The following is a 24447-nucleotide window of genomic DNA, read 5'->3' on the forward strand; positions in this document are numbered from 1 at the left end:
GGATGGACACAGAAAACCTGCGAGGACGACTTTACTATATGTATTTACGTGCTAAACCAGGCCACACACTTCCCAAGAACCCTTTTGTTATTGGGAAGTCGGTTGAGGAGTATGCAGGAAAGGTGGAAGGAGGCTACTACGAAAGGAGAAAATCTTGGTATGTCATCAAAATTCGAAGCAAAGATCAAGGTAGGAAGCTATTTACCTTAAATGCTTTGAAAGATGGTACACCAGTTGAAATTGGTCGCCATCCGGAGCTGAATTCTCGAAAGTTTGTAGTGTTTTGCAATGAGGTGGATGATATGACAGAAAAAGAGTTAGAGGTTGAGCTTGCTCCCCAAAAAATCACAAATGTTCGTCGTATTACAAAGAAGAATGCAACTGGTATTGTTAACACACCAACTCTCGTGTTAACAATCAATTGTACCGTCGTTCCGGAATTCATAAATTTCGGTTTGTTGAGAGTCCGAACCAGACCCTACTATCCCCAACCGATGTTGTGTCGTCAGTGCTTAACTTATGGCCACCCTAAAGTCAAATGCCAGAATAAAACAGCATGTATTATCTGCTCATGTAACCACGCAAGTGCGACTTGTACTGCCAAAGTTAAGTACTGCCACAATTTCAAGCAAAATCACTCGCCAACTGATAGATCTTGCCCAATATGGATATTTGAATCCGCAGCCCTAAAGCTCAAAACTGAACAGGGAATAACACTAACAGCCGCACGTAAAAAATTGGAAGAAAACAGCTCTAACTCGACGTATGCCGATGTCGTTAAGCGACAAATCCAGGCGCACAACATGTACCAAACAACCAGATCAGAAGCCGCATCAACAGGAAGAAACGAACCAAAAAGAAGACCACCAACAGCAGAAGGAAACAACTAAACAATTACCGAAGAGAGATCACTTCACAGCAGCCACCACAACGCCAAGCCCCGTGTTGGAATCTGATTCCCCCCCTAGGAAGAGAATCACTTCCCAGCCACCCCCTCCCGTGCCGATCGGAAATGTGGAAGATGAACATCTTCACACAGTTGGCAACAACTGTTCTATTCTGACCCGTTCACGGAGCGCAAATCGCAATAAAATGTATCCTCATTCATCCTCCCTGGTTGGGAATAGGACCGATTACCTGGGTTGGTTCCTTCGAAAGCGCCTCGTCCTATCCCAACGTTTGCCGTTGTCCGTTTGGCTCAGGATTCCCCAACCAAAACCGCATGCAAAAGGAACAATGGCGGAGTTCCAAGTCGTTTGCCACCGCACGATATCGGACTTTCCCGATTTAAATTTTGTTGAATTCTCGAGGGGTTTTTCGATACTTCGTATCAAGAACAGCATGCAACTTCATGCGATTAATTATTTTTAATATCACTCAACTTTACAAATTAGAAATCTCTATATAAAAAAAAAACTAGCCAGATTGGCGTTCGCGCTCAGACCAATTGGCTCCAGACTCGGGTGGCAACTGGAGATCACGAGCAGGTTGGCTGGGTAACAATAGGTCGTCGTCGGGTGGCTCGTTAGCACTAGCTATCGCTTTTCCTCCCTCCTCAGTCCATCTCACAAAATAATCAAATCCTCACTCATCAATTCCAGGGTTGTGCATTCGCACGGTAAGTATCAAACATCCTCACCCACCCTGAAAATGCAGCATTTTCTGAATCATTCATCAACCCATTTTTTAAAAAACATCAATCATTTTGATAAACCGACATCTCTTTTTTACCAATCTGACCAAAGCATACTCATGCTTTTCAACAGAGACCTTTCTCACAGTTATTTAGACATTTCTGACAGTAACCTTCAGACCTTTTATACAGGTTCAAATTCTTCTTTCAGTCAGTTCAGTCAAAACAAAACAAAACTACATTTCTGACTATCAATCATACACATTCTGACAGTAAACAGACTCTATCTTTCTGACATTTTTCATAATTTTGATGACGACATTTCGTTCGAATCATTCGATTCTGAAATCGGCAGCAAACATATTTTCTCAACTGGTCGCTTCACAAATCCCTTTTTTGTTTTAAGAGTGACTACTCTCACAATCTCATCTTCTCCCGGATGAACCTCGTAAATTCTTCCCATTTTCCACTTAAGTGGCGGAAGATGATCTTCGTGGATAACGACCAATCGACCAACATCTATCGACACTGCCGGACGCCAACGCTTTGTTCTTCCTTGTAGTAGATTTAAATATTCCGTTTTCCAGCGCTTCCAGAAATTCTGAAGATTTTTCTGAACGGATCGAATTGCATCAAGGCGGTTAAAGGGAATATTTACCAGCTCTTCTTCAGGAATCGACTGCAGTGATGAACCAATTAAAAAATGAGCAGGCGTCAATGGTTCGAGATCGTCAGGGTCATCAGACATCTTAGTTAATGGTCTGGAATTCAGGCAGGCTTCTACCTGAACCAGAAGTGTTGTCATGTCTTCAATCGAGAGCGCTGTTTCCTTCATGACCTTGAAAAGATGTTGTTTTGCAGACTTAACAGCTGACTCCCATAAGCCACCAAAGTGCGGACCACTTGGGGGATTAAAATGCCATTTGATTCCATCATTGACACATTCCTTCGAAACCTTCTCTTGGAAATCTTTATTTTGCAAAAGATGCCTGAGATCTTGAAGGTAGTTCTTGGCTCCCACAAAATTAGTCCCATTATCTGAGAATATTTCTTGGCATTTTCCTCTGCGTCCAAAAAATCTTCTCAGAGCTTGAAGGAATCTTCCTGTCGATAAGTCTGACACTAGCTCTAAATGTACTGCCTTTACCGCCATGCAGACAAAGACAGCGACATAGGCCTTTACTGCTACTCTCCTGGGTCCTGGTCTTATAAGAACAGGACCGAAATAATCAATTCCGGTTTTGCAGAATGCTCTTGACGGTGTCACCCGAGCAGGGAGAAGGTCACCCATTTGCTGCTGAACTAACAACGGTTTTGATTTGAAGCATCTCATACACCGATGAACAACAAATCTAATTAAATTTCTCCCACCAAGGGGCCAGTATTTCAGCCTAATTACAGCTAGCATAAGTTGAGGGCCCGCGTGCATCAGCTTTTCGTGGTAGTGTTCTATCAGCTTCTGTGTGAAAGGGTGTTTAGCTGGTAGGATAATCTGGTGCTTTGTATCAGCTGATTCCTGTGAATGACTCAATCTGCCACCAATTCTCATGATCCCATCTTCAGGAGAAATGTAAGGATTGAACCAACGTAAAGGGGATTTACATGCAACAACCTGACCAGATGACAAAGCTTTCCATTCATTGGGAAACGTTTCACGTTGCACTCGGGAAACTAAAATGTGTTCTGCTACTTTTAGCTCAGCCGTGGATAAAAATCCGGAGTTCTTGCGCATCTCTTTAGGCAATTTTAATAATTCCATGAGTCGCAAATAGTACGCTGTTTTTCGTATTAAATCCGTATATGTGGCGTGATGACTAATATACCAGTCGTTGAAGTCTGCTAACGGTGCGGAAACGTTAGCAACAGTTTTCCGACATCTCTCTTCTTCAACTTCATTCGACGATTGTAAGACAGATTTAGGCCAAAATTCTGGGTCATGAATTAACCAACTGGGTCCCTTCCACCATAGTGAGTTTTCTAAAATAGATTCTGGATAAATACCGCGAGAAATAATATCCGCTGGATTATCAACTCCTGCAACATGACTCCAAGTGTGGCTTTCTGTTATGGTTTGAATTTTAGAAACTCGGTTTGCGACGTACGTAGTCCATGTGGAGGGTGTCGATTCCAGCCATCGCAAGACGCACGAAGAGTCTGTCCAAAAATATACCTTACACGATATTTCAAGTGATTCTGCTAGCTTTTGGTAGAGTTGGGCAGCCATCAAAGCGCCACACAGCTCCAAACGTGGAATCGACTGACACTTCAGTGGTGCAACCTTGGATTTAGAACTGACCAGCCGTATCCAAACAATGCCTTCTGCATCTTTGCTTTTCACGTAAGCACACGTGCCAAAAGCCTTCACTGACGCATCCGAAAAACAATGTATTTCCACTAAAACAGCATTAGGAATGATTAAGCAACGATTGATAATAATTTCTTGTAGCAAGGGAAGTTGTTTATAAAATTTCCACCATTCCTCACCCACCGTTTTAGGTAGAGGTGAATCCCAATCCAATTTTTTACCATTACTGTCTTCGTAGGTCCAAAGTAATTGCAGGAAAATTTTTGCTGTCATGATGGCAGCTCCAACCAGGCCCAGTGGGTCAAACAAAGACGCTATAACTGACAAGATTTTCCTTTTCGTTAACTGTTCCGTCAATTCTAACCTTGGAATTTGAAATTTGAGTTTCAAAACATCTGACTTTGGTCTCCAAACTAAACCAAGCGTAGTTACTGACGGGTCTGGGTCCAACAGGATTTCGTCTGATTCCTTGATCGCTAAGTTCTGCTGTGAAACTCCTTTCAACACTTCCGGACTATTCGAAGCCCATTTCCTAAGTAAAAATCCACCCGCTTTCATGATTGAGTCGAGTTTCTGACGCAAAATAATCGCTTCTTCCGTTGTGTCTGCTCCGGTAATGACGTCATCCATATAGACATCGTTCAGCAGTACCCGTGCTGCCTTTGAGTAGTTTTCTCTTTCATCAATAGCTAATTGTTTCAGGGCCCTAGTTGCTAAGAATGGAGCTGGCTTCGTACCATATGTGACCGTATTCATTTCGTAGACGTTTATTTCCTCTTCTGGAGAACCTCTCCAAAGAATGCATTGTAGAGGCCGATCTTCCTGCCTGACATAAACTTGCCGAAACATTTTTTCGACGTCTGAAACGATCATGATTTGTCTTGTCCGACTGCGCAAAATAATCGAGCGAAGATCTTGTTGAATTGTCGGACCCAGCAGCAAAGCATCATTCAAAGAAACGCCTGAAGAAGTTTTGCAACTTGCGTCGAAGACAACACGAACTTTAGTCGTTGTACTGGCCTCTTTAAGAACTGGGTGATGTGGGAGAAAGCACCGCTTTTTGGAATCCCTTTCTTCAACCTTTCGCATATGACCCAACTGAATGTACTCATTCATAAATTTATGATATTCCTCGTATAAAACAGGATTCCGAGCTAACCTGCGCTCTGTACCCTTGAGACGGTCGATCGCGATTCTCCTCGATTCACCCAAACGCTGAATAACAGACCCATTCTTTGGTAAACTGACAATATACCGACCATCATCAGAACGTTGAACGTCCTTTTTAAAAATCTCTTCACAGCGTGCTTCTTCAGGCGAAAAACTGGGACCAACATCGATTTCCTCGCTCAACCAAAACCGAGAAACCATGTCCTCTATAGTTTCCGAAACTGACACATTACAGGTGATTTGGTCACTTGTGTTTGATAGAGATTGACCACCGCAAATCACCCATCCAAAAACAGACTCAATCAATGTTGGGAGGTTGTTGCCCAGAGAAATTTCCTGACCTGATTTAAAGAACGAGAAAAATGATTCAATTCCCAACACAATGTCTACTGATCTGCATTTGAAAAATGCTGGGTCTGCCAAAGTTATTTCCCGGGGCATTCTCCAGCCCGAAATATCAACCGATTGCGTTGGTAAGTTTGCAGTAACCTTAGGCAAAACTAGAAAATCCGTCGTTAGAGAAAAGTCCGACACTCTCGACCGTAATTTTGCTCGAATTTGTTGCTTCACCTGTGCATTTGATTGACCAATTCCTTGCACAGTAACCGACACCTTTTTCCGACTTGCATTGATTAGCTGACTCAATCTTTCCGTGGCAAAATTGCATTCCGACCCGGAATCGAGAAGTGCTCTTGCCGGAACCTTCCGACCATACTCATCTTCCAACCAAACCACTGCCGTAGCAAGCAAAACCGTAGCCGGACGCTCCACACCTGACGCCGACACTGACGTGACGTTCACTGACTCCTCTGACTCTATGCTTGCCGAATTTACCGAATTTCTGTGGTTCCGATTATTTGAACTACTTGTGCTAGCAATATTTCCGTTACCACATCGAAAGCAAACCAAGGTGTGATGACGTCCCTTGCAATTCCGACAAGAGAATTTCGATTTGCATTCCCTTGACTGGTGCCCAGCTCGAAGACAATTCCGACACAACTCTTGTTTCAACAAGACCGAGTCCCTTTCCGTTGCGTTTAGTTTTTTAAACTCAGCACACTCATATAAGAAGTGACCACCAGAACACATGGGGCAATTTGAACCTGACGTTTGAAAAGATCCGTAGCTTGTTTTTACAAATGGTAACCGAAACTTCGAAGGATGTTGCTGAGCAAATTTAGTATCTGCAGATTTAACCGGTAAAGATTCCAAAACAGTGACCCTTTTCTGAAGAAAATCCATAAGCTGGGAAATTGTCTCTTGTTCCTCAGATGCTGAGTGTTCTTCCCAACTGCGACGAGTAACTGGATCTAAACGACTCGTTAGCAAATGTATCAACAGCAAATCCTTGTAATCAGCAGATTGGACTGCCTGATCTAAAATTTGAACCGCCTTTTGAAAATCTTCAACCAAACTGTGCAATTCCGATGGGGATTCTTTTGTAAGTTGAGGAAGCCTAAATAAAGCTTGGATTTGTTTCTTCTTCAACAACTTACTATTATTGTAACGCTTGACCAAAAGATCCCAAGCCACCTGATAATTTGCTCGCGTAATTTGTAGAGAATCGATCAAACTCTTTGGCTCACCTTGCAAACAGCCCTTGAGATAATGAAACTTCTCTACATCTGGAAGATCAGTTTTCCAGTGAATGAGAGAAGTATACAGATCACGAAAGCTCATCCATTCATCAATGTTCCCGCTAAATGTCTGCAATTTTATTTGTGGTAACCGAACATGATCTAGAGTATGATGAGCAGCCGATTCATTCAAGCGATCAACACTATCGACAAAAGGCTCCTGCAGCTCCTTAAGCTTATCCATCAACACAGCCTTGGCCTCATAGTAAAAATCGCTAACATCTTGGCGTTCCTTAGAAAAGTTAAAGTCTTCCGCAACAAAATCTTCATGAGTTTTAACTTCGATAATCGTATCGCTAAATCTCTCCCACAAACCGTCAAGCCTTTCCAGTCTCACCTTAACCTGACTGCACGTGGTAGTTTCTCCGATAATTGAAATAAACTTTCTTATATGTTCAAAATCCGTAATAGTTTCCGACAATTTAACCCGCAAAGTCTTTAGACTGCTTGACTTGGATACCTTGGGAGGCATTTTGGACTTTTCCAATCTAAACCAACAAAGTGAACCTTAGTTCCAACTTGTCTCAACAAAATATTCCAAAGAGAATCTTAACTCCAGTTTGATTTCAACCAACGAATGAGACTTGAATTCCAGCCGGTAACACACCCAGGGCTTCACACGCAAAAAGTGTAATCAACAAAAATTATATTTTTAGTATTTTATTTAAAAATGTTGATAAAATTGGATTCAATAAACTTCATACCCTATTATTATAAATTTTCTCATTCACAAACATGAAACACAAAAAAAAAAAAAAAAAAAACCGACACAAATTAACAATATGCTGTACATAAATGCAGAACCACTGCAGTACCACCACGGTCGGAAAACACTTCGAAAATTTAACTAAAGTTGCTCGAAGATTGTTGGAATTAGAGTTGATTGATGAATTTCATTGATGAGAGTTGATTGATGAATGTTGTGAGGAATGTTGAATGTTGATTGATGAATGATCCAACCGAACCGAGTGGGAAATTTGAGATGGACTGGGTTATGAGCTATTCGACCCGTTGTTGTTGTTGCTTACCCGAGCCAACCTTGTAGAACCAATGCGTTGAACCTGCGTTGTATAGTTGCCACCTCACCGAACCTTTGTCCGCTCTCGTACCCTGCTGCCGAACCAATCGACACCGACCCAATGGAAACCGACCGTTTCCCGAAACCGTGCCACACGATGAACCGATGCGCTGTACCAAACCGACCAGTAAGTTCCTCCAAATCTGCTGCGTTTTGCTTGGGCACCGTAAACCAGATCACCCTTGTGATCAACCGACCGTAGATCCAAATTGCCCAATCAAACGAGCACGATGTGTGTGGTGTTGAAGATGGCGATACCACGCCAAACCAGGAATACCAATGGAGTCGCCCGATTGTTCCGACCGAACAATAGCGCCAGACCAGATAGCGTGCAAAATGGCGTTACCTTCCGGAATTCCGAAACCGCTCCGAGGTCCAGGTCATCCGGTTCGAAGGACCAAATGGTTGGGAATAGGACCGATTACCTGGGTTGGTTCCTTCGAAAGCGCCTCGTCCTATCCCAACGTTTGCCGTTGTCCGTTTGGCTCGGGATTCCCCAACCAAAACCGCATGCAAAAGGAACAATGGCGGAGTTCCAAGTCGTTTGCCACCGCACGATATCGGACTTTCCCGATTTAAATTTTGTTGAATTCTCGAGGGGTTTTTCGATACTTCGTATCAAGAACAGCATGCAACTTCATGCGATTAATTATTTTTAATATTCACTCAACTAGCCAGATTGGCGTTCGCGCTCAGACCAATCGGCTCCAGACTCGGGTGGCAACTGGAGATCACGAGCAGGTTGGCTGGGTAACAATAGGTCGTCGTCGGGTGGCTCGTTAGCACTAGCTATCGCTTTTCCTCCCTCCTCAGTCCATCTCACAAAATAATCAAATCCTCACTCATCAATTCCAGGGTTGTGCATTCGCACGGTAAGTATCAAACACTCCCTTCCTAAATCCTAACCTCCCACCCTTTCTCCCCCACTTCATTAAGTTTATATTATTGACCCCCGGCCCATTTAAACTTGTAAAAGTATAAGGCCTTAATAAAGATTCATTTGAATAAAAAAAAAAAAATCTCCAGCAGTTCGAGAAAAAGTTTATCAAAAGATCGTAAAGATTTAACCGAAAATTTAAAAAAAAAAACATTTTTCCAGGCTTCAGATCCATTCGAAAACATCGAAAATCTGTGTTCAAATGATCGATCCAAGATCGAACAACCCTACTGTATGTATATGATCAGCTCTTCAAATGTGAGTGCTGTTAGTTGTAGAAAACCCTAAATTTATGTTATACCTTCGTCAAGGCAATAAAAAGCTGATCATTCAGCAAACTGGAGCTTCATTTCGATTATAGCTACATTCCTTGAGATCGGCTGTGAAAATATCTTCTCAATTCTTTATAGATTTTTAACCCTCCAAAACCCAACATTTTTAGCATTAAAATAAATGAAACTTACTTCTATGATTTCAGAAAACTTTTATTTCTATGAGAAACATAATAGTTGAGGATAAATATTTAATATTAGATTAATAAGATAGATAACAACATATGTCTTGTGTTTTCCGTCGTCAATTGAACAAAAGCATGAGGGGGACAAAAGCAAGAAAAAGAGTTTGTCTTGTTAAAAGTTGAAATTTATAGGCTTCCAGGGAGATTTTGTTTTCAGAATATAAAAATTTTGACTTGATAACAAATACAAGCTAATTAGAAATACTTCAACATATTTTATTACTTCAATTTAAACATTTTTGGAGCATAGAATTCTTCGAAAAAAATTTTTTTTTAAATATTATTAAACTAAAGCTATGATTATTTAGTATCCGGGCCCTTTATTTCGGTGATAGCTACATTACTAGAGAACGGTTAAGCAAAACTTCAGCAGCGTTGTGTTGATTTTTAAATCAACGTGTGTTTGAGATACTTACGATGCAAAAAGACATGGTAAAAATAATTTTGCACAAATTTGCACCTTTTGCGCATTTTGCGCCTTGAAAATTCTTCATTGCCGACTTGGAAACTCATAAACTGTTGATTTTTTTCTGATTCTTTTTTGGACCAAATGGTTAAAAAGTGAAAGGAGCCACTCTAGGATCCACACGAAATTCAAATTAAGCATAGGAATGGAACCCTTGATCTTAAATATGGTAAAAAGTCAATGGTTATTGGGGATAACTGAATGCAGACCCCTTAAATAATGTTATTCATCCATTTCCGGAAGTCAAAAAGTGTTGCCTGACTAGTAGACACCAAGTAAATAACTAAAAGTGAGCAGTTCCTTAGCTTACAATCTGTGCAACCGGTTTTTACGCAATGTGACGGATGTGTCCTGAAGGACGAAGAAATTTATGTTATGTTAATCATGATTTTGCTTCTGTGGTAAAAATAATAAATCAATACATGACTGAAAAAAGTGTGCAAAGATCAAAAAGAGACGTTATGAAAAAGTAAGAGTATTTCTTGAAATCTTTGATAAATATTTTTTTTTATATTTTTAAATTAAATGTCATATTAACACCTTCATTTTCTCCATAGAAAGTTTTTCGATCAAATGCACAGTTTTTAAAATACACACGTTTGTAACTGCCCGGATACTAAATGATCAAAGCCTTATTTGTTAGTTTAATTTAAAAATTAGAATATAATTTAATTTTATATTAGATCTTTAGTAAGAACGCTCCCGACAAAAAAAATCAAGATTATGGAACGTAGTTTTTGTACAGGGAATTTTTTATTATAAAATTTATAAAAAACTTGAATCCAAGTTCAGTATTTTTAACCCGCGGATTTCAACATGATGTATGAGAGAAAAGGACACAGCGAGGTCATTCTTCAAGTGGTTACAACTTCAAACAGACAGGACCGGGATCGAGATGGAAACTGCGGAATTCAATTCAAGAAAACTTTTACATTCACATGTTCTAACGGGACGAACAGATAAGTGACAAATTTTTTTAACCTTAAAAATAGTGTTCTTATTTGAAATGCAAAATAAAATGCTTTAATACGGTAGTTTTTCGATTTTATCACTGTTCGATTTTATCAATACTCGTTAAATTCACGCTCGATTTTATCACGGTTTCAATTTTATCACGCTTTTTTAGAAAACATTCAGAAACCATTTCCAGTGTCTTAATTTTCGTTCAAAAGTGTAGAGTGTCTTTGTTCATGATATATTTTATCGTTTATGTTATGGTATAAAGGTATTAAAAAGTTTAAAAATGCAATTGTACTGTTTTTTAGCTGTACACTGTTTAAAATCATCATTTGGATTTTAAAAACACTTGAAATAATCGACATAAGTATTTTAACGTCACACTAATGCTAGTGTTGTTATTTGTATTTGGTTAGCCCCTCTAAAAAGTAAACTTTTTTGGTTATGCAAATCATATAAAGATGTGGGTGAATTTAAGCGTTTTTGATACAAGTGTTTCTGATTTCTTTCTTTAATTTGTTTTTATTGTCTGAATGGATAATTTTGGAAGATCGAAGTGAAATTTTGCTAGCTTTGCCTAAAAATATGTAAAAAGGACTAAGATTTCTGTTTTTCTACATATGAAAAACAAAGGATTATCTGCCCATAAAGCAAATTTTGAGAAACACACTTGAAAAGCCTAAGTTGAGCAATATTGAAATTTGAAATTTGCTGGAGAAAATTTTTGGATTATTTTTCTTTGAACTCTTTTTTTTTTAATCGACGTAAGGGATAACGGTTGTTAAGTTTCCATAAAAACTTTATAATTCACTTTAATTAGATGTTCACTATCAAATTGATATTCTACATGGCTTTATTTCAAGAAAAAATCTTGAAATTGCTATAAAGAAGATTAATTTGAACTAAAATCGATCTTTTGTGTTTAATAATCTTTGATAATAACATCTTATGTTCAAAATTTGTTGACACAAAACTTTTCCACTGCTGAAAACATTAAAATTATTTATTAAAGACAATAAAAATACATTTTTCCACTTCAATTTTTAGTTTCGCCAAATTCACCGGTCGCCATATTCACGGTGAAATAATGACAGTTGGTAAAAAAAATTTGAAGGAACATATTTGATTAATTTCAATGATCAAGTTTTAATATTTTGATTATGGAGTAATTTGAACAGTTACGAAGAAAATAAGGTTTTAAAGTCTACCGACGTACGAAATTCATTTGTTAGATAATTTCAATCAAGAAAATCAAGATATTGGCATTTCTGTCTTTAGGAAGCAAGTTAAAGAATTTTACAGTTTTTTCGACGTTTCGGCCTTCGATCTCGGCTTTCTTCAAGGGATAATATGCATTATACTGTACATGTTCCTGAGTTTATACTGTGTGAAGAGAATTCCTGTCAGGTTTAAACCTATTTTAATAAATTTTCTTAATCCTAGAGGTCGTAAATAAATAAAAAAAAACTGTTGGATTTAATGCGGACATATACATATCTCGTAGCTTACTTGTAAAAATAGTGTGGAATAGAGTGGATCAGTCACTGAAGAGGCACAATAAGAACCCCTCACTGGGGCAGTATAAGCATCTTTTATCGGGGAACAATGAGCGTTTCTTGCCGTGGAATCTAGCAGCGAAATCAACTCGATAAAATCAACTGTATTATAGAGGTAAATTAAAAAAAAATCCCCTTGACCAGGAATCGAACTCAAGTCTTCTGATTACCTTCCCGACACCTAACAAATAGGCTAAATCTTTAAATGTAATCTAATCAAGCTGTGGCTCTTTAACCCAGTTGACTTCATTGTGTTGAATTCGGTGCTGGATTCTACGGCAGAAAATGCTCATCGTGCCCCGATTAACGGCGCTCTATACGCCCCGGGTCAAAAATCAAAGTGATGGTGAAAATTGCGGAACAATGAGTACATCATGTTGCAGTGCGTATATTATTGATCAAGAGGATTCACAGATCATAAGAGCATATTTTCCGGTGCTCAAATATTATAATATTACTGTCACTTTAGAACCAAATTGGGTTTTTTTTAAAATATTTCTGTGAAGATGATAAGGATATTTCATTTTTGCTGAAAAATTAACACTACAGGTATAACAAAACTGTTTCTCATAAAAAATTATCATATAAATCGTACTTTCGTGGAAAAGAAGGGTGCTTACTATGCCCCGGGTGCTCGTTATGCCCTTCAATCCCCTATGTTATTTTTCAAAACTGAGTTAAGTATCTCGAAGATTAAGAAACACATAATACAATTAAGGCTGAAATTGGTTTCTTTATGAATATTCCATAACAGCATTAAATTTGTAATGATAAATGCGATTTTTTTTACTATAAAAGCGATTAAAAATAAAGTTTTGGAAATAAGTTTTAATTCGTGAACGTGAAAATGTCTTAGGCCTAACGAGATAATAGGAATAAATAACGCCGGAGGTAAGCCAATTTTCTGTCATGATTGTTTACACTTGTTTGTAAACACCTTTTGGGATCAAGTAATTTCACCTTACTACGGTAAATTCATTTGTTTAACTACTCGTTCACTCGGCCTTGGCTAGTCATGAATACCTAAATTCTCCCAAAAACATTTTCTGAAGGCAGTTGAAGGCTGTATCAATTTGAATGACGCAAGATCTGATCAATCGATGTTAAAAATTTATGACGAATTTCAATTGCCCCGGCATCACGACACCAATAAATAAATATATTTACCATCACTCCGGGAAACTCGAAAGCCTGTCCGGTTCAGTTTCCGGAGACTTTTGTCCGTTTTGACTATTTGCATTCTAGAGCCCGTTCCGGCGGCGGAAAACAACTGACATATGTAGGCACCTACATATCTGCAATTATTGGGTCTCGTGCTGGGTCCACGTGTTCCTCCTTGTTTTGCCGTCTCGTATATCTACGTGTTTGTTTACGTTCTACGTTGGGTGCGTGTGTTTTATCGACCATAACAGCACGCAATAATGGCGGGAATTATCCGGCCATAGATCATCGCTTCATCACGTACTCGTACATTGGACTAGCGCCAATCGGTGTGTGGCAACACTTGCCGCGTGCCGGAACTATCGAGTGCAAACAGCCGGCCCAAGTTGACACCCCCATGCCAAAATCGAGATGCGCTTCCTCATGCGGGGGTGGGCGTTGAAAGTAGGGGTAGAAAGGAGGAACTTCCCCTCGATGACCAAATAGAAATTATCCGTGGCCATCCGGCAGCAGCCGCACCGGTTGTGTACGATACCATATTTCTCCTGGAGCACATAAACTATTGAGGTTTACCAAAATTGGGCTGAATAATTACACATTCTGGATGATTGGGCTTGCGGCCACTTGACTAAACCAAGTCAGTGATTTGCATGGTTTTCTAGTTGCAGCTGTTAGTTAGCGAGATTAGTTTTTGACCAACCAAAAAACGACCAATTTCAATAATTGTTCTGGGAAAAGTCTTTCGGTACCCTTTTACCTAATTTAATTATGATAACTTTGGGTTGATATCTTTTTTTTGATATAATCAGAAATTGGAGACTATTTTTTTTTGTTTCCCGAAGACGGCTCAGACCGGAGATATCCATGTAGCCGTGTCTGTTTAATATTCTGATATCCACTGCAATTTTATTAGTAGTTTCTTGCACTCTTAAAAATTGATTCTCATATTGATCAGAAATTTTACAGGTTTCTTAAAAGATTCTTCACAAACTTTTAAGATTTTTTACAAGAATTTCAAAAATTTGATTTCAGAATACCTGCTGCAAACGTTGCAGACGTTATAATAAGAACTTGGACTATCAAGTTCAAATTCTTAATTGTTCAATGTTCCATAGAATTTGTAACTTGATATCGTTTTTGAACAAGTTCTGCGAGAAAGTTTTGGTAGAATAAACTTCTTGAAAGTTCTCTATTCTTGAGATGTTCATTCCTTGAAATCATGGGTATTTGGCCTGATTCTGATAGTATAACATGTACACTAGAGTGCCCCAAAGGACCCGACTTTTGAAAAAGTTATGCGCTGCAGGCTAAATTTGATTCTAAGCCTAGTGCAAGATCTCATGCCAGATTTGAACCAGATTGGAACACAAGAAGTGGTCGTTCAACGAGTCTGAAATTTTTATGAGATTTTGAGACATTTTGTTCAGGAGGAACATGAAAATTCAGTTTTTCATCAATAACATTATCCCCTTGGCCGATTTCTTTTGAATACGGTTTTATTAAATTCTAAATTATGTCGAATATTTCATCCGGTGACTATATTTCGATTCGCTGTAAGATTAAGAAGTTATTAAGCTTAAAAAATGGGCAAACTTTTTTAAGTGTGATATTCATCACTTTTAATGAGGCACCGCGTCGATCATTTTGACGCAGCATCAACAGTGAACAGCCCAATTTTGAAGCTTAATAAAATTTTCATCGTAACTTGAATCGAAATACAGTCTCGGGATGAAATATTTGTCATTAGGCTTTAAGAAAAACCATTTTAAAAAGAGATCGGCCGAAGGGGACCAAAGTTATTGATGAAAAACTGGATTGTCATGTTCCTCCCAAACAAAATGTCTCAAAATTCCATACAAACTTTACGCTCGTTGAGCGACCCCTTCTAGTGTTCCGATCTGTCCATAAATTTGGTATGAGATCTTGCACTAGGCCTAGGATCAATTAAGCCTGCAGCGCATAAAATTTCACAAGTTTGAAAATGTCCATACAAATTTGGGCAGTCTTATGTACACCCATAGAAGAGGTTGCAAAAATCCAATGCCTATTTAGCAAACCTCTGTGCCAAAATGCGCTGAAAAGTATACATACATATTAATTTCTCCTGTAGTCGGGATGATTTCGTCCTGTATTTTCAACAGCTTAGAATTACAAAACGGTCTCAGGAACACTACAAGAAAACAATTGTCAAAACCATCTGTAGAGTCAAAACAACTTTCCTGGGATTTTCAAGAAATTTTTGAAAAATATCCTGTAGCCTCGAGACTGTTTGCTTTCGAAATTTACATTTAAATACAGATATATTCCGCACAAATTATCAATAAAAAAATAAAAGCACTTTGATTAATATTTTTTTTAATAATATTACATCGCTGCTGCATTCTGTTTGTGTTTTGCTCGGTATTTTGCCTAAAAAAACAATAGAATGTTATTCTTTAATCAATTATGATTCATTTTATCAAAAAAAAAACATGAAACCTTGTTAAGTAATGCAACAAAGAATGTTGCGACAGTCTATTCCTTGACCTGTTGGATTTTAAGTCAAGATCCGCCGGTAGATCCCTTGGAGCAGACGGTTCCTCCCGTCTGGCTATCAGCATCACCGATGTTTCAGCTGAATTCTGGTCGCATCAATCAATCAGAACAAATTGGAAGTATCCACAGTGATATCAAGTTTAATTTTTTTTTAAAGACAACACAGATTACGGCTAACTTTTTTTACTGTTTTAGCTTGGCTGATTGATGGCTCGTCTCCTGGGAAGTGTCCTATTTAGCCGTAAGAGCTACATTTCTCAGCTGATTTCCTTCAAGATTCCTTAGGCCTCCGTCGTCACAAACGGAAATCTAACGAAATTTTCCGCCAAAAAAAACTATTAATAAAAAGCGAGACAAAAGTGGTTGACAGCTGAAGTTCTCCCATGATACAGGACGATTGTTTGAGTACCTGTGCGTTCGTAAGAATTTCATCACAAATCTCAGGAGAAACGAATTGTCCCGTGATTCAAGAGGGTTTTTGTTCGAACCTCGTTTAAATCGAACAGTTTCTCTGTAGTTCGGAGAATCATTATCCCGAGCAGAATGAATGCAGTCTAAGTGTGTTCCGTACCAAAAATGATACGATTGGATATTTAAGCACTACTGGCATCAAGATTCGAGCTGCAATTTCGATACAAATAGTACGGTTTTGATATAAAGAATTTTATCTGCTCCTGTTGAAATGATAACCTCGGTCGAAGTAAAAAAACTGACTGATTATAAAAAATTTATGATCATCATTCAATGAAACTGTGAGTCAAGATCCATGACAAATGATTTTTTTGCACTTTACGGGATCGTTCTTCACTTGAACATATTGATTCAATTTTTTTTAAATCAGTTATTTTTATTTACATAGTATTCCGTCTCACGACATAACTAGACGAACATAATTCCTAAAATTCACTCGGTCCATGGCAACCGTTCTCCAATTTCTCGGGCACCCCACGTTCACCAAATCACGCTCCACTTGGTCTAACCAACTTGCTCGTTGCGCCCCCGCTCGTCTTGTTTCTACCGGATTCGTAGCGAACACCTGTTTTGCAGGACAGTCATCCGGCATTCTCGCAACATGTCCCGCCCAGCGTATCCGGCCAGCTTTCACCACCTTCTGGATACTGGGTTCGCCGTAGAGTCGCGCGAGCTCGTGGTTCATCCTTCGCCTCCACACTCCGTTCTCCTGTGCGCCGCCAAAGATGGTTCTTAACACTCGTCGCTCGAATACTCCGAGTGTACGCAGGTACTCCTCGAGCAATATCCATGTCTCGTGCCCGTAGATAACAACCGGTCTAATGAGCGTCATATACAGGTTATACTTCGTGCGAGGTCTTCTCGACCACAGTTGCTCGTGGAGTCCATAGTAGGCACAACTTCCGCTGATAATTCGCCTCCAGATCTCACGGCTGGTGTCATTGTCTGCGGTCACCAGGGAGCCGAGATAGACAAAGTCATCGACTATCTCCAGCTCGTCGCCGTCGATCGTGACTGTGAAATCCTCGTTTGGTTCGGGCAATGTTCAATCGAATACTGACTCGTTGAACGGGTTGCACGCTAATCTTCCAAAAGTCTTATGATGGTTCAATTCAAACCATAGCTTCACTCATATTGTACTTTACTTACTTTCATCTTTATTATTAGTCAATGTTCAGGATGCCACAGTGACCTTGTTATTACTGGACAAACGGGTTCGGTCGGTCTCGGATCCGCAGGCCGCATGTATTTCGTCTTGGACGTATTAATCATCAACCCAATCCTTCCTGCTTCGCGTTTCAGTTTGCGGTAGATCTCCTCCACCGCCGCAGATGATCTGCCGACTATATCAATGTCATCGGCAAAGCAGATAAGTTGACTGGATCTGTTGAAAATCGTGCCCCGCATTTCGCCCACCGCTCGTCGAATAACACCTTCTAGCGCCACGTTGAACATCATGCAGGATAGACCATCACCTTGTCGAAGCCCCCTGCGCGATTCGAATGAACTCGACAACTCACCCGAAATCCGCACACAGCACTGCGTTCCATCCATCGTCGCCTTGATCAGTCTGATCAGCTTCCCGGGAAAGCCGTTCTCGTTCATTATTTTCCATAGCTCGTAACGGTCGATCGTGTCGTATGCGGCTTTGAAGTCGATGAATAGATGGTGCGTAGGGACTTGGTGTTCCCGACATTTTTTTTAGGATTTGCCGTAATGTGAATATCTGGTCCGTCGTTGACCGTCCCTCCATGAAGCCAGCCTGATGACTTCCCACGAATCTGTTTGCTTGTGGCGTTAGGCGGCGGAGTAGGATTCGGGACAACACTTTGTAGGCGGCATTGAGGACAGTGATCGCTCGGTAGTTCTCACAGTCCGATTTGTCGCCCTTCTTGTAGATGGGGCATATTACCCCCTCCTTCCACCCCTCCGGTAGCTGTTCTATGTCCCAGATCCGGACTATCAACCGGTGTAGGCAATCGGCCAACTTGTCCGGGTCCATTTTGATGAGTTCAGCTGCGATGCCATCCTTCCCAGCCGACTTGTTTCTGTTCAGCTGGCGAATGGCTTCCTTAACTTCACTCATCGTTGGGAGTGGCTCCTCTACGTCGTTGGCTACGCCGGCGATGTACCTTCCCCCACCGTCTTGATCTCCTGCAGGTGCGCTGCTTCCATCATCCTGAGCAAAAATCAGGGCCAAATCTGTATCTGTGCAATATCTGGACGAATGGTCAAAAGCCTATGTTTTACAAACAAATCTGGGCAACTGGAAACTCAATTTGCATGCCAAGAATAAGAACAAAATTAATTCTAAATTTTTATTACAAAACCTAAAGATTTTTCGCAGAGTTAACTGTTATATGCCTACATTTATCAAATAAATGTACGCGTTTAAATTTGCTTTCAAATTTGGCAGTTGTACTAGAAAGGTGGGTTCATCTGGTTATCATATGGTGATTTCCAATAAAATTGCCTCGTATGCAGTTAAAAAACTACTTTACTAAAGTACAATCAATCAAAATGTCATACGCAGAGTCTTTAAATGAGTTATTTTCAATGAAAATTTATTCAAAATTTTAGAGCTCAATTCCGACCGGAAAAACATGAAAAGGCACTTTTGAATGCCATGAAAGGAATCATGTCCAGATTGGGATCACCTACTCTAACAGCTTTATAGGTAGAAAAATGTAAACTTAGTTCGACAAACAAAATAAAACAAAACATAAATTTGTGTTTTGTTTGCGTTACGTCTTCACAAATGTATCAAGAGTTATGAATTTTCCTACGTTTGGATTATGTTTTTCATTGAAAATAAAATTTGTTGCATGTTACCTTTTTTCTAAGAGAGAGACAATTGCATATTAAATTATCTGAAGAATCAAAAAATTTTTTCGGACAACGTCAATTTGATGTTCCATCATCCATCAATTTAGCATTTCATCGTAGAATCGTCGCCAAGCGTTCCCCAGAACAAAATCCCACTATAGATAACAAATTTTCTGGCTAGAGAACAAGAGATATCATAATAACCCCAAATATTTTTTATTAAAAAATAAAAAAAAATCAACCGTACTGTTAAAAGTGTGTTTGGATGACATGAACAAATGTGTATACATGATAAGAGAATGAAAAATTTTCATCAATTTTGTGATTTTCACTCATCAAATGACGAACTAATTGAATTATGACTTGAAACCTCCCATGTTAAAAAAAACTGCTTCTCTAATTTATAATTCGGTACAAATTTAAATCTAAAGTGCCATCGAATCCAGAGGTAGAAAATTTTAAAGATTTGCATTTGCCTTGTGCAGACTCTACTAAGAGCAAGTTCACTCGTGTTGGAGGAAAGTGGTAGAAGTGTCAATGGTTGAAATATTGCTATTTATGCATGCGAGAATACAACACGTGTTGTAAAAACTTTTGAAGGCTTCAGATCTTGAAATGTTTCCGCATGGTGAAGTTTTCAAAACGTGTCAAAAGTGTCAAAATTTCTACCACTTTCTCCCAATATTAGTGAACTAAGGATTTCATGTTGACAGACAAGTGTTACAAAATTCCATTCCTGTATTATTTTCAACCTTGTATTTGTCTTTACTAAAAGTAATAAATTGAAATGAAACATGTCAATCGACCCTTACGGTAGTGAATAGTCAATAGCCATAGGATGGTTAATCAATTTCACGCCTCAAATTATAATGTGATCCCATCAAAACAGAAACAATTCAATCAAGCCGGGTTCTTTGTTATCATAACAGTGCATTGCATTGGTTTGATGTTTTTCATTCAAGTTTTTTCCCTCCTATTTGAATTATCAACAAATATAAACCACCATGAAATCAGTGCACTTGCACACAAATCAGAGGACAAAAAATGGCATCACCTAGGAGCAAAACGAAAAAAAAACACCCAGTCGCATTCGTTTCCACTGATTAAGGTTTAAATTGTTTCCATTCGATTTATGGCTCGATCAATTAATTTTATTTTTCATCCGGGATCAGCGAACCATGTCGCGCGAACAACACACAAACGGGTGGCTCCAGAGAGAACAAAACTGCGAACCCAGAAAAAATCAACCAACCAGCCAGCCATCGCAAACAATATCAATCGCCAAACTTTTCCGGGCAGAATATTTACTGCCGGCTGCCGGCATCTGTTTGTGGTGGTCCACAATCTGCCGGAATGTCGGTAGTGAAAAAAAAACCACACATCTCGGTTCCGGAATCGCCGGTCATCAAAAGTGGTCAACTGTGTGTGCACTAAACTTCAGACCGGCCCTTGGGCTCAGTTCGAATAAATTCGGAATTGTACACACAAAGTTGGGTTAGGTGTAACATTTAAGTTGAAAAAAAAAAACGGAAGATATTTCAACTGTTTCTATTATAAGACTTTTTGAAAATTTCATATCCTACATTTATACTACAATGTGATTATAAAATTACGACAATATGACTGCACATTAAGGTTGCCAGAATTTTTTCAGCACGTGTCCGGGCCAGTCAAATCCGGGCATTTGATTTCAAAATTGTCGACTTAAAATCCGGGCAATATCTGAACAAATTTGGTCAAACCCAAAAAATTATTCAACACAAATTATGAAAAAAAAAATCATTTTAGCTTATCAGCAGTTTTCAAATCCTTTTTTTGGCTTTCAAAGTACCTCGCATAATTATTTTAATAAAACTTGTTCAAAAAAAAATTCGTTCAGGACGCATGAAAAAAAATTCTACAAAGCAATTTTGTTTGTGTTTTTGCAAACAAAGCGAATCCGAGCCAATGAAATCCAGACAACCGGACTTTTGTCAAATTTTCAATTGAATATCCGGGCAAACACGGATAAACTAAGGTTGCCAGATTGCCCGGTTTTATCCGGGTTTGCCCGGATATTTAACACAAAATTTGACAAAAGTCCGGCCCGGCCCGGTTGCCCGGATTTCAATTAAAATGCCCGGATTTTGCCCGGATTTATTCACTTTATTTGCCAAAACATACAAAAAAAAAACAAATTTCGTTGTATTTTTTTATATTCATGCGTCTTAAACGAATTTATTTTTTTGAATAAGTTTAATAAAAATAACCATGAGAAGTTTTTTTGACAGCGTAAAATACGATATAAAAATTGCTAATAAAACTCCGCAGGAGCTTGCTGGAAGCTCACACGCCAAACTCGATCATTTTGGTGATTGACTGTTTGCTCCAAACCGAACAGCTTCTCGTCATCTGCGCGCCAACCGAGCAGCGATAACAGCTGTTCTTAACTCTGCCATGGCTCACAACTCAATGTAAACAAACTGCACAGAAACGAAACTCTGCCACTTTGGGCAGCAAAGTTAAACCATTCATTTGACACATTGATGGAACCAGAGAGATACAACGTGTAGTCTACAGGCGACCCCAAAAAAGTGTAACCGGACTTTTTTGTCACCCTGTACAATTAGACTTAGTCGATTTGGGGTCATTTTTGAATTTCTCAAACCCTGGGGTCTAAAAAACTTCGTTTTGGTTCAATCCATGATCCATGATTTTTTGCAGAATTTTTAAGTAACGTTTACATGAGTAAATTTGAACGTTTTGGTTTGTATGGGAAAATTGAATATTTTGTACTAAAAAATCAATATAATTTTTGTTTCTTCTGTGGAACCGAGCCTGCTGATGGGTTTGGTGTAAATTTATAAATTATCTTTAGTAAATTTTCCGATGAACAACTTTGTCGAAGATCGTAACTTCGTTTTTCATAAGGCAAAAAAGTTATCAGCAGTTTAACAGGGGGATGTCTTTTGGTAGTCATGCAATACCTCGCTAAGCACCCAGCGATGATGTCAATTAAATTTATTGTTTATCAATGTCAAAAGATATATCCCTGATAAACAGCTAATAACTTTTATGTCTTATAAGATACGAAGTTAAAATCTTTAACAAAGTTGTTCAGCGTAAAATTTCCTTTAGAATTTCAAACATTGGCACAAAAACCATCAGCAGGCTCGGTTCCACAGAAGAACAAAAATGATGTTGATTTTTCAGTACAAAATATTCAATTTTCCCCTACCAACCTATAAGTTCAAATTCAATCATGTAAACGTTACTTAAAAATTCAAGGATTTGAGAAATTCAAAAATTACCCCAAATCGACTCAGTCTGTCGTACAATGCACTTTGCTTGAGGAATTTTTTCACTATTTTTTCACTTTTTTCGTTGTTTTTTAACACAATTAGGCTGGAACAAATATCAATTTCTTCTTTTGTCACCCCCCCCCCCCCCCCCCCCCCCTTCGAAATTTCCATAATCCCGAAGGGGGGAATAAATAAAGTTTGAAGTATTTTAAGTAAATTTCAAATAAATATTCAAATATCCGAAAGATTACAAGACCAAGAACCAAATTTTGGAAGATGGAAGTTAATTCACATTTTGTATTCTTGATTTTATTGAATTTTTCGATATAAAAAATACTTGATTTGTAGGTTTTATGCAATAATATAGTATGCAATTTGGTTGCATACAAGCTTTCGTACAATTCTTTTCAATTTATTTGTTTTTCGCATTATTTTTTATTGTCCCCCCCCCCTCGTGATGTTCCAACTCCGAGTGACAAAAGAAGGATTTGAAATTTGTTCCGGCCTTACTAGTTCTCCTTTGGCTCCGGGAAAAATAGGTTTATAGATGCCGTCATACTAGGATTTTTCATGCTGATTACGGAATTCTGTTCGTGAACCTATACCCTGATCTTGGATTCGGATTATGATCCAAGGTTGCCGAAAATAAATTTTTGATTTTGTTAAAATAAAATCTGGATTTTTCTTAGTTAACCCAGAATTTCTGTGACGGTTTTCTGTGATGAAAAAAGCATCGAATTAATTAAAAAGTCACTGTGTCTCTTTGACATTTTACTTGAGCAAAATAAAAAAAAACAATTTTATCATGACTTCATGAAAGTCCAATTCAAAGCTAGGAATCCAAAATTAATGTTTACATAAAAGATTAGAATTTCAGATTTACGCATAAAAATCTGTGAAATTTGTGAATAGCTTAGCTTAGCTTAGCTTAGCTTGATTGGCTGCTCACATCCACCTTAAATCGTTGAACTTGAAATTTTTCATCAAATTGAGTTTAAAATGCATGTATTTTCTCCCTCTTTTCAAAACCTTGGTCAATCAAAAATAAATTACTTTAATGAAATCATCATTACACGCCACGCATTTCAAGTCCCACGATTGCAGGCGTGGCTAAGTAGAACAAGTTCCACGTCGCCAATGGTTGCTACTCCGTGATTGACCGAAGCCACCAATTTTGTACAAAGGTCAAATGAATGGTATCTGGGACTGACAACACATTCACACTGCCCAAAACTGATGCTCCCTCTTTAAACATCAATAACGGCGCCGGCCACGTCCTAGCAGTCAATAGATAGATTGGAAAAAAGAAAGGGATGAAAGAATGATTTCGTGCTTTAGGACCGAGGTTACCTCTGCATCCTAGCAAAATAATTTTGGTTTGGAGGTTGGGTATAAGGATATAATCAGGAGACACTTTTGACTAGTGCAATAGTTTTGGTTGTAAACCTTATTTAATATGCGTCTGTCGTTTAATATAGTTGAATAAATAATCAGAACTATTTTAAAGTTTTTTTTTATTCTTACTCTTTACCTTTTTCGATAGAACAAGATTTAATAGGTATTTTTAATGTGTTATAGTTAAAAAAATATAAATTTAAATCTGATTGAATTCAATGAAACTTAAATTTTAATATAAAAAAAAACTGAAAAAAAATATTTAAAAAACAAAATGACATGATATCAATTCATAAACCCTTCTAAACATTATTTACAAAAAAATTATAAACATAATCTAAAAATTTTCCTTATTTTGGTTCTAACCAAATAAAAAGAATTAAATAGATGTACATGTTAAGCAAAAACTAAATGAATTGATCTCACCAAAACTACTGATTGTGCTACGCTTATAATCCTTCCAGTTTTCTGCTATGCATTCGAATTTCTAAACTATCATTTTTTAAATTATCATACAAAAAA

At 38.4% G+C, this 24447-nt stretch overlaps 2 protein-coding genes across 3 annotated transcripts in view; one reads left to right on the forward strand and one right to left on the reverse strand.

Moving 5' to 3' along the window:
* The window catches only part of LOC129737982 (uncharacterized), a 368340-nt gene that overhangs the window by 35656 nt on the left and 308237 nt on the right, over positions 1–24447 (forward strand). The window lies entirely within an intron of this gene.
* LOC129760420 (uncharacterized) lies at positions 1935–7217 on the reverse strand. Its single transcript, XM_055758073.1, has one exon. The coding sequence runs from the start codon at positions 7215–7217 to the stop codon at positions 1935–1937; it is 5283 nt and encodes a 1760-aa protein (XP_055614048.1).

Source organism: Uranotaenia lowii, chromosome 1 (assembly GCF_029784155.1).
Source record: "Uranotaenia lowii strain MFRU-FL chromosome 1, ASM2978415v1, whole genome shotgun sequence".
In the NCBI taxonomy this organism is placed as follows: domain Eukaryota; kingdom Metazoa; phylum Arthropoda; class Insecta; order Diptera; family Culicidae; genus Uranotaenia; species Uranotaenia lowii.